The sequence below is a fragment of the Nesoenas mayeri genome (genome assembly GCF_963082525.1).
Source record: "Nesoenas mayeri genome assembly, chromosome: 1".
Taxonomy (NCBI): Eukaryota; Metazoa; Chordata; class Aves; order Columbiformes; family Columbidae; genus Nesoenas; species Nesoenas mayeri.
The window spans coordinates 167,553,116-167,567,745 of NC_137541.1; the positions used below are offsets into that span (position 1 = coordinate 167,553,116).

General features: G+C 41.1%; 1 protein-coding gene across 1 annotated transcript; it reads left to right on the forward strand.

Annotated features, from left to right (window-relative positions):
* Positions 1–201: 201 nt before the first annotated feature.
* Positions 202–5,217, forward strand: SPRY2 (sprouty RTK signaling antagonist 2; the record flags this gene model as incomplete). The annotated part of the gene is made up of 2 exons (XM_080338479.1): positions 202–247; positions 4,225–5,217. The coding sequence occupies exon 2, from the start codon at positions 4,276–4,278 to the stop codon at positions 5,215–5,217; it is 942 nt and encodes a 313-aa protein (XP_080194605.1). The 5' UTR covers positions 202–247; positions 4,225–4,275.
* Positions 5,218–14,630: the final 9,413 nt, after the last annotated feature.

Consider the following 14,630-nt stretch of genomic DNA (forward strand, 5'->3'; position numbering starts at 1 on the left):
GAGAGGTGTTTTGATTATTGTTAATAGTATATACGCGCACACACGTATTTGTAATCGATCTGGGGAGAGAGACCTAGCTTTGCTCTGGACTTTTTTACATGGTGATCCTTCTTACTCTAATTTGCAAGTTGGACTAAAGCAGAGTTTGGAAAAGAATTTTTTTTGCTTTAGGGCTGGATTTATTTGCAAACCGCAGGAAGAAGAAAATACAAGAGAGAGAGGGGTTTGGTGCAGCGCCGCGATCACGGTGAGAGCCTTTTCCTTCTTTGCAAAACAAGCTTTTCAGTACCCCCCCCCCCCCCTCCCCGGTTGCTCCAGGAAAACTCGTGGAAATGGTTTAGGCCGATCCCTTTTCCATTCGTACAGGTTCTCCCTCTCCCCCCTTCCCCTCTCCTTCCTTTCCCAAAGAGGAGCCGGAGGTGGGATTTCGGAGCGGTTTCTCTCCGAGGAGGGGGTTGGGGGGGGAAGCTCTGCTTGGGTTTGCGGGCTGCGCCGCGTTAGCTCCCCGCCGGGGTGCCTCGGGGGCGCAGGGGGCGGAAGGCTGCGCGGAGGGCGGAGGGCTGCGCGGGCACGGAGGCAATGCCTGCGGGGGCTGCGAGCGGGGCGCGGGGGGGACGGGACGGGACTTCGGCGTGTTTTCCCTGCAGCGGAGAGCCGGGCACGGGCGGTCCTGCGCGCTCCTGCCTCGCCGGGCACGCGTGGGTTTCCGACAAGCCCCCGGGGGAGTTGAAGGGAAGGCGCTGCGGGGTTGTCGAGCGCTGGGGCTGTTTGTCCCTCCAGCTTGGGGGAGAGCAGGCAACCCGCCTTTCAGTGAGTGATTTACGCCCGTCTGTAGTGGCGTCGGGAGATCCGTGCAATTCGGAAGTGAGTGCACGTCTGGTATAAATATATATGTGTGTGTGCAGTGTGTGCATATATACACATATATATTTCTCGTGTGATTAAATTAATTCGACCCGTAAGACGAGGAAAGTTCTTGCTCAGATTCTTCTATGCAGAGGAGATGTGTGGAGCGGAAGGAAAGCCTTAATTTTTGCTGTTACTTTTTTTTTTTTTTGATGGGTTTACTTTATAACAGCCCCTCCTAACCCCCCTCCAAAAAAAAAAAAATACCAAAACCTGCTGGTGTTTTCAGCAAGCTATTTGTGTGTCAGTTTGCCCCACCCCGATGGTAAAGTCCTTTTTGCCCTAATCCATAGTCTGATCACACACTCGGCCCTTAATGGGGGTTTCAAAGCACTTTGAAAGAAGAGGAGGTGGTTGGTGTGTGTGCGGTGAGGATGGGGGTGGGGGTGCCTTGCACTGGCTGCGGCCACAAAACAGAAAATCACGGGCAGAGGACTTCTCCCACTTAGGCTTGCCTTCTCCCAGCCAGCGAGACACGGGGTTTTTCCACAGCACGCAAGAAGCCCCTTGCGTTTTAAACTTCCCCAAATGTGCCGAACGCGAAACCCGGCCCCCTTGCTCGCCCTTTTGCCAATCCCAGCTAGGAAAAGTTAGCAATCATGGCACTTGAGCTCTGCGAGAGTGGACTTTGGCTTTTAGAAGTGGGGAATCGTGTCGTCGCACACATGCACGCAGACAGACAAAAAAAAAAAAGGCAAATGCTGCTTCTCTGCTCTTGGTGGATGGAAAGAAGGGCTAGATCAGAGGAGGGAGAGACGTGCTTTCCCCTAGGAATTTTCAGGCAAATGTATGTTTGCAAAGAAATGTGCTGGAGACTTGCCTCTTGTTCTGCTAGCGGATCTATCAAGGGGAGAAAAAGGAGGATCTCCCGGCTCGGACCGATGTCCCGCTGAAAATGCCTTCTGGGTCCCTTCGGGCTGGGGCGGAGGGGGGCGGACTGAAGTTCAGACAATTTGCAGAATATGCGTAAAATAAGAGGAGCTTTTCCAGCGGCCGGCTTTGTAGAGCTGAATGGGTGCTTATGACAAGGCGAGAGGGGGGTAATCTGCCTTTTGCCCAGCTGTCCCGGAGGTGTTGTCTCAGACCGTCTCCAGGGCGCCTTGCATTACCCGGGAGGGGAAGGCTTCTTTTGCATCTCTCGGGGGAGGGCAGGGGGGGAAGAGTTGAAAGGAAACATGGGTTTGACTTTCCCGATAAGGCGGCTGCAGCAGCCCCCTCCCACCTCCCGGCCCAGAGGATGTCTCCCGGTTTATCTCCAGGTTGGCTGCACTTGCGGGGCTGCTGGCGGCGCCTGCGGCCGCGCTCCTGGGGGCGAGGGGCGGCCGCCTCCCACCTGCTGCGCCCCGGGATGGACCTGGGAGAGGGGAAGGGGCCAAAGCGCCGAGGTTTCTCTTCCAGCTCCCACCTTGGCGTCTGAAAGGGGCTTCGCCACCGAGACCGGTGTCGTCCTTAGCGTCCGCAGGTCAGGGTCAGCTTTGCTTTAGCGCTGGGTTGTCATTTCTGGAGAGGCAGGGTTGGACTCGGCGTATCTTCTTGGCTGGCTGAGTCTGGCTCAAGTCTGGACGTGGAGAGCAGATAGGGCTGCTAGTTCCTCTCAGTGATGAGGAAGGTATTTTATTTTCTGTTCTTTTTTATCTCCAGATAGTTTCAGATGGAAAAGTAAGTCTCCTTAGGCTACTGGCTGAAACTTTTTATATGCCAAAGATTTTAATTTGAAGAAAACATAAGCAATGCTTCACGATAAGTTTGCAAGTTTGTTTTTTTGGTGGTGGTTTGTTGTTTTTTTTTGTTTTGTTTTCCTGAGGGGTTAGACACCATGACATACACTCTGTGTCCAAAACCAGGATTTGGCAATATTTAAAGTAGGTGGTCACTCTTAAAACTTAGTGGGCTTTTTGTTTGTTTGTTTGCTTTTTAATAAGAAAAAAAACACTTGTGGGGAGGGAGCCAGGAGTTAAAAGGTTAAATGTTTTCTACTGCTGTTAGAGTAAAGACAGTGTCTTGAGATATTCATTGTTAAACTGTTTGGCTATATTTTATTATACTGCAGTATAGTATTATTGTTGGTAACTGATGTGTACAGAGTAACACTATGGTGCCCTTTCTAGGTATAATTGAAGACATTGTGTGGTCCTTGTAAGAAGCTTGGTTCCTGCTTGGGTTTTAATTGTAAAATGTTGTTCTGGATTTTTGTATAGGTAATTGGATTTTGGAACCACTTTAAGATATGATAAAGGCAGAACAAATATTAACTAATTTAGAGGTCAGTACTTGAAACTTTTGCATATCTGAGTGTGGAAATTAGCTATTTACAAGTTCTCATCTTCTGAGTCTTTTACTGTCTTTACATTTAAATTCTTAAGTCTGCGTTTCTACTTTGTAGTTAATGATCCTTTAAAGTCATATTCACAGTCAAGTAGACTTCTTGGATGCTGGCATTGTTTGATTATATTATGCATGCCTCTGTCCCACAAGCCACTCATGGTAATATATACAATTTGAAATGTAGTCTATGGAATTTTTTACACATTTTAAAAAAATAAAACTGTGGTGGTGTTGCTTTTGTAGTATTGAGCCTTAAAATAACAATCACAGTGGTGTACACAAGTGTGACACACACTAAAATACTGGAGAGATATTTTTACTTGTGCTGTTGAAGTTTTTGGTAGCACTAACTCATTTAATGTCTAACCTCAAACATTTTATTGCTATTTAGTGTTTTTCTTGGGACCATTGCTATTAAACTAAAATTTCCTATTTACATCATGTAAAGTTTAATGTGTAAAGAGACTAGCCTACCAAAATATTATCCAGTTTTAAGCAAAATTGGAGAATTATATGTCTGTCATCAGCAGGTCACATTACACTTGCTAAATACTTGCAGGCTTTTATATATATATATATATATGCATATATATATATATATATGTTTTTCAGTAGCCTGATGTGAAGAGTCACTTCAAGTGGCTGAAATGTAATCTCTTTAAAGGCCATGGTCTAACCAGAAGATGGCCTGGGAAGCCTTGGTTAGCAGGCACAATAGGTAGACTTTCTAGAGCCACAGGTTAATATGCATGGACCTAGAACAGAATCCCTTTACATTCTCCACAGGAGTGGGCAGGACAGGCAAAGGGAAGTGCATTCAGCTGACCTGCACTCCGCCCCAGATGTGACTCCTTTTTTCTTTTTCTTTTTTTTTTTTAATGGCTGATGCATTACTTGATTGTGTGTGGTGCTGTGGGATCCTGCAGGCTTGAAAGGCTGCTGGAAAGGGAGTGTGATGTGTTGCAATAGTGAATCCTCTCTTTGTCGCTCCAGGATTTCAGATGTGTTCTAAGCCTGCCGGGGTGAGCACGCTTCCGGGCACTGATGGAGACAAGAGCTCAGCACAGCAGTGGGTCGCAAGCCTTGCTACAGGCTCGGCGTGACAGTGGGAGACCGCACGGGGAGCCTGACCTGCGGGATGTCCTGATGCAGCAGGTTCACGTCTTGTCGTTGGACCAGATCAGAGCCATCCGGAACACAAATGAGTACACGGAGGGACCTACGGTGGCTCCACGGCCAGGGGTCAAGTCCACTCCTCGGCTAGCAACCCAGCCCAAAAGTGAAAGACCCCATGGCTTGTCCGAGCATCGTCATTTTAGCCGGATTCAGCACACGCAGACGCACGCCTCTCCTCGGGCGCCTCTGTCCCGATCCATCAGCACGGTCAGCACAGGTTCACGGAGCAGTACAAGGACAAGTACGAGCAGTAATTCGTCTGAACAGAGACTTCTAGGATCATCTTCAGGGCCTGTTGCCGACGGGATAGTCCGAATGCAGCCCAAGTCTGAGCTCAAGACAAGTGAGCTGAAGCCGCTGAGCAAAGACGACTTGGGAGCGCACAGCTACAGGTGTGAGGACTGTGGGAAGTGTAAGTGCAAGGAGTGCACATATCCCAGGACCCTCCCATCGTGTTGGATCTGTGACAAGCAGTGTCTTTGCTCAGCCCAGAACGTGGTCGATTACGGGACTTGCGTTTGCTGCGTGAAGGGCCTCTTCTATCACTGCTCGAACGATGACGAGGACAACTGCGCTGACAACCCTTGCTCCTGCAGTCAGTCGCATTGCTGCACTAGATGGTCCGCCATGGGTGTGGTGTCCCTCTTTCTGCCTTGCTTGTGGTGTTACCTACCAGCCAAGGGTTGCCTTAAGTTGTGCCAGGGCTGTTACGACCGGGTAAATCGGCCGGGGTGCCGCTGTAAACACTCCAACACAGTTTGCTGCAAAGTTCCCAGCGTCCCCCCCAGGAACTCTGAAAAGCCGACATAGCATCACTAGTCAGAAATAGTAAAGTAACAAGAATTATTTTAAAAATACATATGCAACCAACTAAGCAGCTATGGTCTTGGCACTGTAGTAGAAGGGTAGGGGGATATACTTTGCTCTTCGCAGTGAAATGCTTCTCTCTGTGTGTGCCATCTTAACTGATCCGCTTGTTAGAATCCATCTAGTGGGATACAGAAAAAAAAATGGGATGCAGTACATTGTGACCCACATATTGCATAAGCTAAAGCAACACAGACACTCCTAGGCAACTCTATTGTTTGTGAATAGTACTTGCAAAATCTGTAAATTAGCAAATGACTCCTTTTTTTTCATTTTTTTTTTCTGCCAGAGATAATGTGCTATATTTTTGTATATACAATAATATTTTCAACTGTGAAAAATAAGTGGTGTCATAAGACATGGCACAGTCACAAAATATTATACTAATATGTTGTACATTCGGAAGAATGTGAATCAATCAGTATGTTTTTAGATTGTATTTTGTCTTACAGAAACCTTCTATTACAAGATTCTGATTTCCCTTTGGACTTCATGTATATTGTACAGTTACAGTAAAATTCAGCCTTTATTTTCTAATTTTTTCAACATATTGTTTAGTGTAAAGAATATTTATTTGAAGTTTTATTATTTTATAAAAAGAAATATTTATTTTAAGAGGCATCTTACAAGTGTCACCCCTTTTTATGAGAACGTCATAGTTGCTGCAAATAAGGGGTGAACGATGCATATGTTCACTATAAAATAGAAAATATATTAACGTTTGAAATTAAACTGGGCTACTTGTCATTTTTTCCCCCCATTTATTGTTCTAAGTTGGGATAACTGGTACTTCTAATTGCAAACTTCACAGGGATATAATCCCATTGAGTCTAATAAGAAGACGAAAATAGAATTTTAAAGTGTATTTTTATTGTTGTTTACTACTTCACCTGAAAATAATACAGGAATTTTGCTTCCTTCCTTTGCACAAATGTCCCGTATACTGTTCCTACAACAGAAAAGGAAAATGAACGTAGGGAAATGGATTAATTAATTCCAGACTAGGACTAATAGGCACTGAAAGCTTGACCTATTCTGTAAGTGATGAGCTTTTGTGCTTCAAATAGGAAATAAGTAATCATTCACAAAAAATGTTAGGCTTGCATGGCTTTACTCAGAGAAAGAGAGGAAAAAAAAAAGAGAAAATTAATACGGTCAGTGAAAAAAATCTTGCAGGGTTATTTGTTAAAAGTACAAGAATATGCCACAGGGAATGATAGATCTGAGTGCAGTCCAGCCTTATGTCAAACATTTGCCTCACTCGTAAGAAGAAAGTTGCTTGATTTGTCATTTGTGGCATTTACCTTCCACTGAGGTCAAAATCCTTTTGCTGCCAAGTTTCCCACCGGAAGCCTAGAGAATGATTTACCTTTCTTTATTAACAAACTATCATTTCCTGTTCTGAGCATGTCTCTCCAAGTTTAGAGGTCTTAATATTGAATTTTTTTTATACATTTCTTAAGCTGGCATTTAAGAAATAGTTGTAAGTATTTTTAAGCTGACGCTTAGAAAAATCTCACAGCCTTTTCTGAACCCTCTCCAACAAAAACAAGTTATAACCAATAAATTAGGAACTCACTAAAAGTTGAAAACCAGAGCACTGAGTAAACGTTACATCTTTTTGCCCCTTAATTTTAACCTGTGATCTGGTGTTTGGGCTATTTTACATAGGTCTGTAGTACTCAAAAATCTTACTCTCTGTGTTTGTGCGTATTGGTTATCAATCAAGTGAAATTAAAACGTACAAGTCCTGACTAGTTTGCAGAATGAAACTAGGTGATACATGGGCCTTGTTTGTTTGTTTGTTTGTTAGTTTGGGGGTTTTGTTTGTTTGTTTTTACCTTACCTCTCAGGTGAAAAATGTAAGCTGGTTTTCTTTCTGCACCAGCTGGTAGGATACTTCGGTATACAAAGAGGAGCAGTATATATTTAGCCTTCTGAGTGGAATTTGCCAGGAGGAAGGTGGCTTATATTGCATGAGTAATTTGTCTGTATTTAAAGTGCATCAGTATATTTTGACCAAGTGTTGAGGCATATAGATAAGATCGTACTTGGGTGATGATAAACAGAGATTTTTATTTTTTATCTAGAAATGTTCTTGAAGAGGTTGGTAACCATCATATGTTTCCATTCACTGAATATGATTCTTTAATTAGATTAGGTGCTTATGCCTAAACTGTCCTGGGTTGCTGACTGAAAACAAACATGGGAATAATCAAATAATCCATTTACTTGGGGAATCTTTGACTTTTAGGCTATATTTTTTAAGAAACCCCAAACCCCACTGATTTCAGTGGACAGTAAATCCAGCCTTTTCAGTGTATTGATAAACTTGACAATGCTGAAGGTGAGCCCTGGCTTTCCAGTGATTGATGTTTCAGTCAAGGAAAGTATAAGCAAATGCTTTGGCTATCTAGATGACAGGTTCTAAGGGAAAAGGAAAACCGTCTTCTTGTTGATAGTGAAATTTGAAGTTGGTCTTAACATCAAACCCTGGTTGTCACCTTCCACTTGGTTCTTAATGAGGATAAATAGTGGATCCCCCCCCACCCCAGGTAGGCCCACTGCCAGTGAATTGGGTTGCACGTATGACACTTGGGGACGAGGACGTTTGGTGGGGGTGGCATTGGGCACCACCAATGGGGATAAGTGGCGCTGGGGTCAGGGCTTCAGGTAGTGTGAGTTAGTATGTGCACCGGGGACTCTTAAAAGTTGGCGCGTGTGTGTTGGTTAACATCCTAATATTGCGCTTAGTTAGATAAGGTTTACTATTCTAAATAAAAGCAAAATCTTGCCTCAGACAGATTAGATTGCTGTAGTAAGAATTAAGAAGGCTTTTCAAGTGGATTGAGATAATGTTATTAAAGCGTGCCTACTTTGTCCTTTGAGATACGAAAGTGGAGGTACAAGCAAGGAAAACTTTCCATACACAGGTTTTGAAGATAAATGTGAAAGTTGTGCCAGATATACATGTTATAGGACTTTGATTTTAGGCAGCTATTAAACCATGAGAGAGGGGAAAACCCTTATTATTGCTCCATTTGTTGTGTTGTTGCTTTAGTGTTTTGATCTGTTAACCTATCAATTCTGATGTCACTGTGAGGGTTGCTTGGAGACCTACAGGACTGGACTCACATTTTTCCAAATGATGTGAGCTACAAATAAATATATCAAACTTGTTGTACAGTAACTTAGAAATATCTCTATTAATATCCTCAAGCAAATTTTTTATTTTGCTCTTTAATGGTTTGAGGCTTGATTATAATTTCTTTTTTTGCGATAGTGATCATAATAAAAAAAAAAAAAAAAGAGAGAGAAAGAAACTTGGATTCAAGTGGAGAATAAAAAGATGTAGTACTTTAGATGGAAATAAAATGCATTCTTAAAGGGTTTGAGATCATATTCAGGTGAGTATTTACATATTGAAGCAAGTTTGCAAATCAGTAAAGCCAACATTCCCCAAAGTGCACTAGTTAAGTGATGGCGATGATTAACAGAATAGCTTTTTTACAGTTTCCTACAAAACCCTTAGCATGTGTGAGGTGGAAGTGACTTGGTAGTAGCAAAGTACTGATCATTTATGCACTATGCATAATTTGCCTTTTTTTTCCTAATGTACAGTATGACTTGTATTACCTTTTTCTCTTTTAGAAAAAAAAAAAAGAAAATAATTCATTTTTTTGTGATGAGTGAAATCTTAAAGCTTATTCTTAAATGGCAGGGAGAGAATACAAAGCATTTCTGTACTGCAGCAGAACATTCAATTATCTTTAGGAATTAACTGTTTGGGAAGATGGATTTGAACGGTCTGTCTCATCTCAGATGTTCCTAGATGGGTGCAGGTACAACATGTAATAGTGATTTGATTTGCACAGACTAATTTCTCAATCAGTCACTGAAGCAGAGACCCAAAAAGAAGTTGGCTGAATATGAGAGCACGCTTGAATGAGTAGTGCCTGTATGAATAGTACTGGGTAGATTTCTTACTGAAAAAGTCAGCAATGTATTGCCTCATCTTAAATAAATCAATTGCAGATCAGGGTTGCAGGTAGACTACAGTGTGACAAAGCACAACAAATCCTTACCAGTGAAAATACTATTTCCCCCCCCCCCCCCTCCCCTGTCTACACATTCTGATTTTCAACTGGAAATTCAGAAAAAAAAATTGATTTGTCATCACAATCAGGACAATTTGGCATGGAAATTATGTGCATATAAATAGTACTTTTTCTTTCAAAAATACTGTCTGTTTCAAGACTCCCTATGTGATAGTCTTATTTATTTCCTTCCACATTTCTTCTTTCTGGTCCCTCTCCTTCCCTTTGACCTTTCCTAGCTGTAATACATAAAGGTTTACTGTCACTTACCAAGACAAAATGTGAAAGAAGAGGAGGAAACATACTTTTCTCATTAATATTCTGTCTCTGAAAGTTTAAGACAAGGAGGAAAACATTATTACTTTGCCATACTTAAATCCTGGATTTTAGAGAGACATAAAACATTTTTCTATTCATGTGACATTAAAATCCACAGTTGCAGAAAGCATCTTATTTTCATGTCTGTAGTGTGATTTTTATTACTCAAGAACTCTGTATGTGTCTTTAAAGAGTTCCCCCTTGTCTTAACCTGTTGATGCTGTGTTTCAGATGAGGGAGGCAGAAGTCTTACTATGATAAAAGCATAATCTGCTGTTCCTCTGTCACAGGGTTTGTTACTTTTGGGCATGAGTAGCAACTATTTCAATTGGAACAGGGTGGAAGTTCGGTGTTTTCAGTCTTGGGAGAAGGCAACAGGCATTGTACTATATATATATGCTGTAGGAAACTTTCTTTTTTTCCTCTGACTCGAATCCTTCTTGCTCATTAGAGAAGCTTATGGCTAAAATGTTCCAAGTTTTAAACTAAAATGAATTGGTTCCCATTTCAGTAGAACTTACCAATAATCAGAAGCTGTGACAATGTAGTCTACTATTATATAGGATTATTTATGGCTATTTTAATACTTCGGAGTTTAAGTTACATTTGAAAACAATCTTGCCAAGGGAGATAATCTGTTTTTAAAAATATAAGAAACTGTATAATCAGAGTAGCTCTGCCTTCCTGAAAGCCTACTGTATAATTACAAAACCACTCGGTGCACCTGAGATCTTTTACAAGAGGAGACACTTGATGCAAATCAGATGTCACAGACACAAGTTTAACTTGCAGAATCTGAGCGGGTACATAAGGGTGTATCTGGAGAAAAAAAAAAAAACAGCTTATGGACATAGAGAGCACCTTGAAAAAAAAAGTGGGTTTTTCAATTTTATTTTTTCACCTTAATTTTATTTTCATCAAGAAGCAGTGTATATGAACCAATCATAAATCATGTGGTTGTCAATATGATTACTAAAAAAAGAATATATTGATGCTCTTTCAGAGTGTCTCAAAAACCACACCGAAGTGAAAAATGTCTAAATGATCATCCAAACTTAACATCGTCATCTTCAGAAATGAAGTCAAACATCAGAGCTATAGCATTATATGTTTCAAAATTAGTTGCACTGTAAGTAAAATGCATTGATTGGTTAAACTGTTACTTTAATTAGAGACAGACAGTTCCACTTGAGGTCTAAAAATCAATTCAGATCTTTGTCAGCTTCCGCTGTAATGCAGGTTTTATCAGTTATTGATTTTTTTGGAGGCATTGTTGTTATTTCTTGTTACCATATAAGACACGTGTAAAAGTTGGTGTACCACAAACACTTGCAAATACACAAAGTGAACCAAGTTATTTTTCCATCTCAGTTGTCTTGCATAAACTATTGCAAAAAGAAGAAAAATTTCATATTGTTTTGTTTGCTTTGGGTCATTTTGTTCAATTATTGTAGACAGAATGATAATTTACTGTAGTGTTAGTTTTCTGATTTTTTGTTTCCTGATGTATTTGGCACTATGATGTATATAAGTGAGCAGTTAAGGGACCAACGATGCACTTTGTGAACTTAACCAGCTACAGCTGCACTGAGTAGTAGAGAAATGCAGGAGTGTGAATGCTTTCTTGCAGACCTCGTTGAATGCAAGGTACCTTTTAGCATTAGGTTCACTGCCTTCTGCTGCTCTGCAGATAGAGATTATACAGTTGTTTATAATGTATATATATATATATTTAATAGCTCAGTGACTTTGTTGTTGTTGGAGAAACACTGTGTTCATACTTTAAAACCAGTGCAGGAGGATCCCATAATACTGCAGCTACATGTGAAGGCTATCTAACCACACACTGCCTACTATTCTAAATGCTGTTCTTGAGGAGGAAGGCATTCCTCAGACCCCGTCGTCTCAAGTGGAAGAAAAAGACTGTGTAAGTTATTCTGAAAAATGTATGGGCGAGAGGGTAATGGTATAAAAAGTGAACTTCCCATCAGGGCTGTGCCTGAACTGTTCTCTCCTGCAATATAATACAATCACAGTACAAAGTCTGAAAGTGTGCGACAGTGTCCCTGGTCACCTCTGTACTAGTAAATCAGACAGTAGGTGGAAATGTTCCTGGACAATGGATTGCAATTGCCCACGCTAGTGAAGCGTTAAGACTTTCCCTGGTGTGAGTTAAGCAAGTGCCAAAAAGTACTCTCTCGCCCAAGCTATTCCCCAGCACGGTTCAGGAGCTGAAATGTTCCAGGGCCGTTCCCAAAAGTCAGCTTGCCAGCAGCTCCCCTCTTTGAGAGGTTAAAGTAATTGCCCAGCATGGACACTGTCCTTTCAGGGCCAGCTGGAATGTGGTATCCAGGAACATTCTTGGACACATTTGATTTATTTGCAGTCCAAGAGGAAGGAGATCCTTCCCACAAATCTCATGTCAATGGGAATTCGCCCACAGACATCCTCATGAGGGATGATGACACAATCTTATCCTGAAATAGTAACTTAATTGCACAGAAGCGACATGTTTCAGTGTTTGTCAAAGGAGTCAGGGAGTTGGCAACATAGCTTGTTAGAATTTTGCAAAGCTTAGGTGATAGGGGCTCTTGCTTCAGTGCAGAGTAGCTACCTAAACTTTATAATCGACATGTTGTATCAAACCTGAACCTGTAGTTTTTTTGTTTGATTTGAGGAATGGTGTTTTTCTTTCAGCAAAATGATTCCTTAAGTATCTACTGATAGGTCATAGAACCAGAATTTTCCCTATATTTATCTTTCATTAGTGTGCAAGCTTTCATATGTCACAGCACTTAATTTTACGAATGAATTAAGATGGTATATCTTACTTCCGGAAGTTACATACATCTCAAAGATAACAGTCACAAAAACAGTTTCTCCCATGATAATCACCATAACCTCATCTTTCCACAAGATACGGAAAGTGTTCTCTCTTTTTTCCTTTCAGCCCCGTGCTCCCTTAGCCCCCAGGTTGCAGAGTGGGTGGTTTATGGAACCTTGCGATTGCTGAACGATTTTGCAGACTTTCATAGAGAAAAACTGGTGTGTGAAGTATTATCCTTGAACTTGGCATCTGGGAGAATGGATCTCACTAAAGTATCTTAAGTGTATGCAAAATGTATTTCTATATGCACACAGTCTGAGGGATGTGGCTGAAGAGAAAAAGACCGTCACAATTCACTCTTTAAAATCTCTACTTTAGCAAAATGCAACAATATAAACAATTTTGTTTTCCTTTTTTTTTTTTTTAAGTTCATAGATTAAGCTAAATTAAATATTAGATGGAGAGATGTCCTGTTCAGTTTATTAATTATGGCCAAGATTTGTGTTGTTTACATTCCACATAGATTTTATCCAAAGACCTCACTTCAGCTGCAAGATCGGTGGGTGAAATGCCTGGCCTCACTGGAGGCAATGACAAAATTCTCCTTGACCTTCTTGAAACTTTGTATAGACAAGAGGTGAATTCTTGAATATGTCCTGATTGAGCATACACTTGAATGGGTATCCTGGGAAAATCCCAGCTGCCTAGGGGAATTAAAAAAAAAGAAGTTTATAATTACATGAGACACACTTTTGAATCAAGGAATAGCTACCTTACTTTAGGATTTTTAACCTTCATTCTAATCCGACTTAACTTACTTTACAACTAAGAGAATTTATTCCTACCGCTGCTCTAGTATATATGCAGTTGCTTCCTTCAGACACCAATCCTTAGGATTTTGCTGAGCAATTCTGTTTTGGGGGTTTATCCCATTAATGGTGCTGCAGATTCCTGTTAGGCTTTTTACTGACAGACTTGTGTCAATACTCTTCTCCCTTTATTTCAGCTTACTGTTATCAAACCTTTCTGTATACTGAAACTGCAACAGTTTGACTGAATTCAATTTAGCTCAGCTGTTACAAAAAGGTCTAGGGAGGATATTAATTTGGTTTAGCTGACAATCTGGTTGATCAGCATAGGCTTATTCATACTAGAAGTATCTGGACAATATTTTGTTGCATTATTACTAAATCAGCTATAAGGAGTACCTGAGGTTAAATGAAAGGATGCTTAAGTAAACTACAGTGAACTATTCTCAGGCAGAAATGTCTATGCACACTAGCATTGCTTTGACATAAGTTGCCCATTCAGATGGGCAAAATGTTTTTATAGTTATATTTCTGTATTGCACATTGTATGTCCATTATGTATGTGTACTTCACAATTACATCTTTAGGGGAAATGACGTGTGAAAGGAGACTACTTCCTATTACAATGTTTCGCTGTTACTAACACTCTTCTTTCAGAGTATCAGCTTTTCCTGCGACATTCTCCCCTGGTTTCCAAATGAGACCAGAACAGACACTCATTTCCCCCACTCCTGAGAGTGTGCATCTGCAGAGTGAAGTGCATCTACCCTGTGCTCTGTGTTTTGTATATTGAAGTCTCCTCAGTGTGGTGTGTTGGTCCAGTAAACAGAAGAGCTTTTTGCCCATGCAGTACTTCCAGTGAGAAATGAGCGATGAAGATGCTGGTTTTCTTATTGGCAATCATACATAATTACGGCAACTTTCAAAGGCTTTGTCAGTCCCCGAGCAGCACTGATATAAGCTCCCACACAAATGAACAGAAAGGCAGATTCTCAGCCCTTTGCAATTTATAAACTACTTTGGAAGAATACATCGTCAGAGGCTGAGTGGTGAAAGGGCAGATGAGCGCACAGAGATGATGTGGTTACATAAACCAAGTATGTGCATATCTTGATGATGCCAAATCTTTTAAATATTCCCTAAGTGTATCAGAGCTTTTTAAATGTTGTTTTTTATTATTAGTGTGTTTTGGGTTTTTTTTTTTGTTTTGTTTTTTTTAATCTATGCAGAGAAGCAGAAGAACCCAGTAGATTACTGGTTTGGTTTGGGTTTTTTTTTTGCATAGGTACAATTGGTTTACCAATT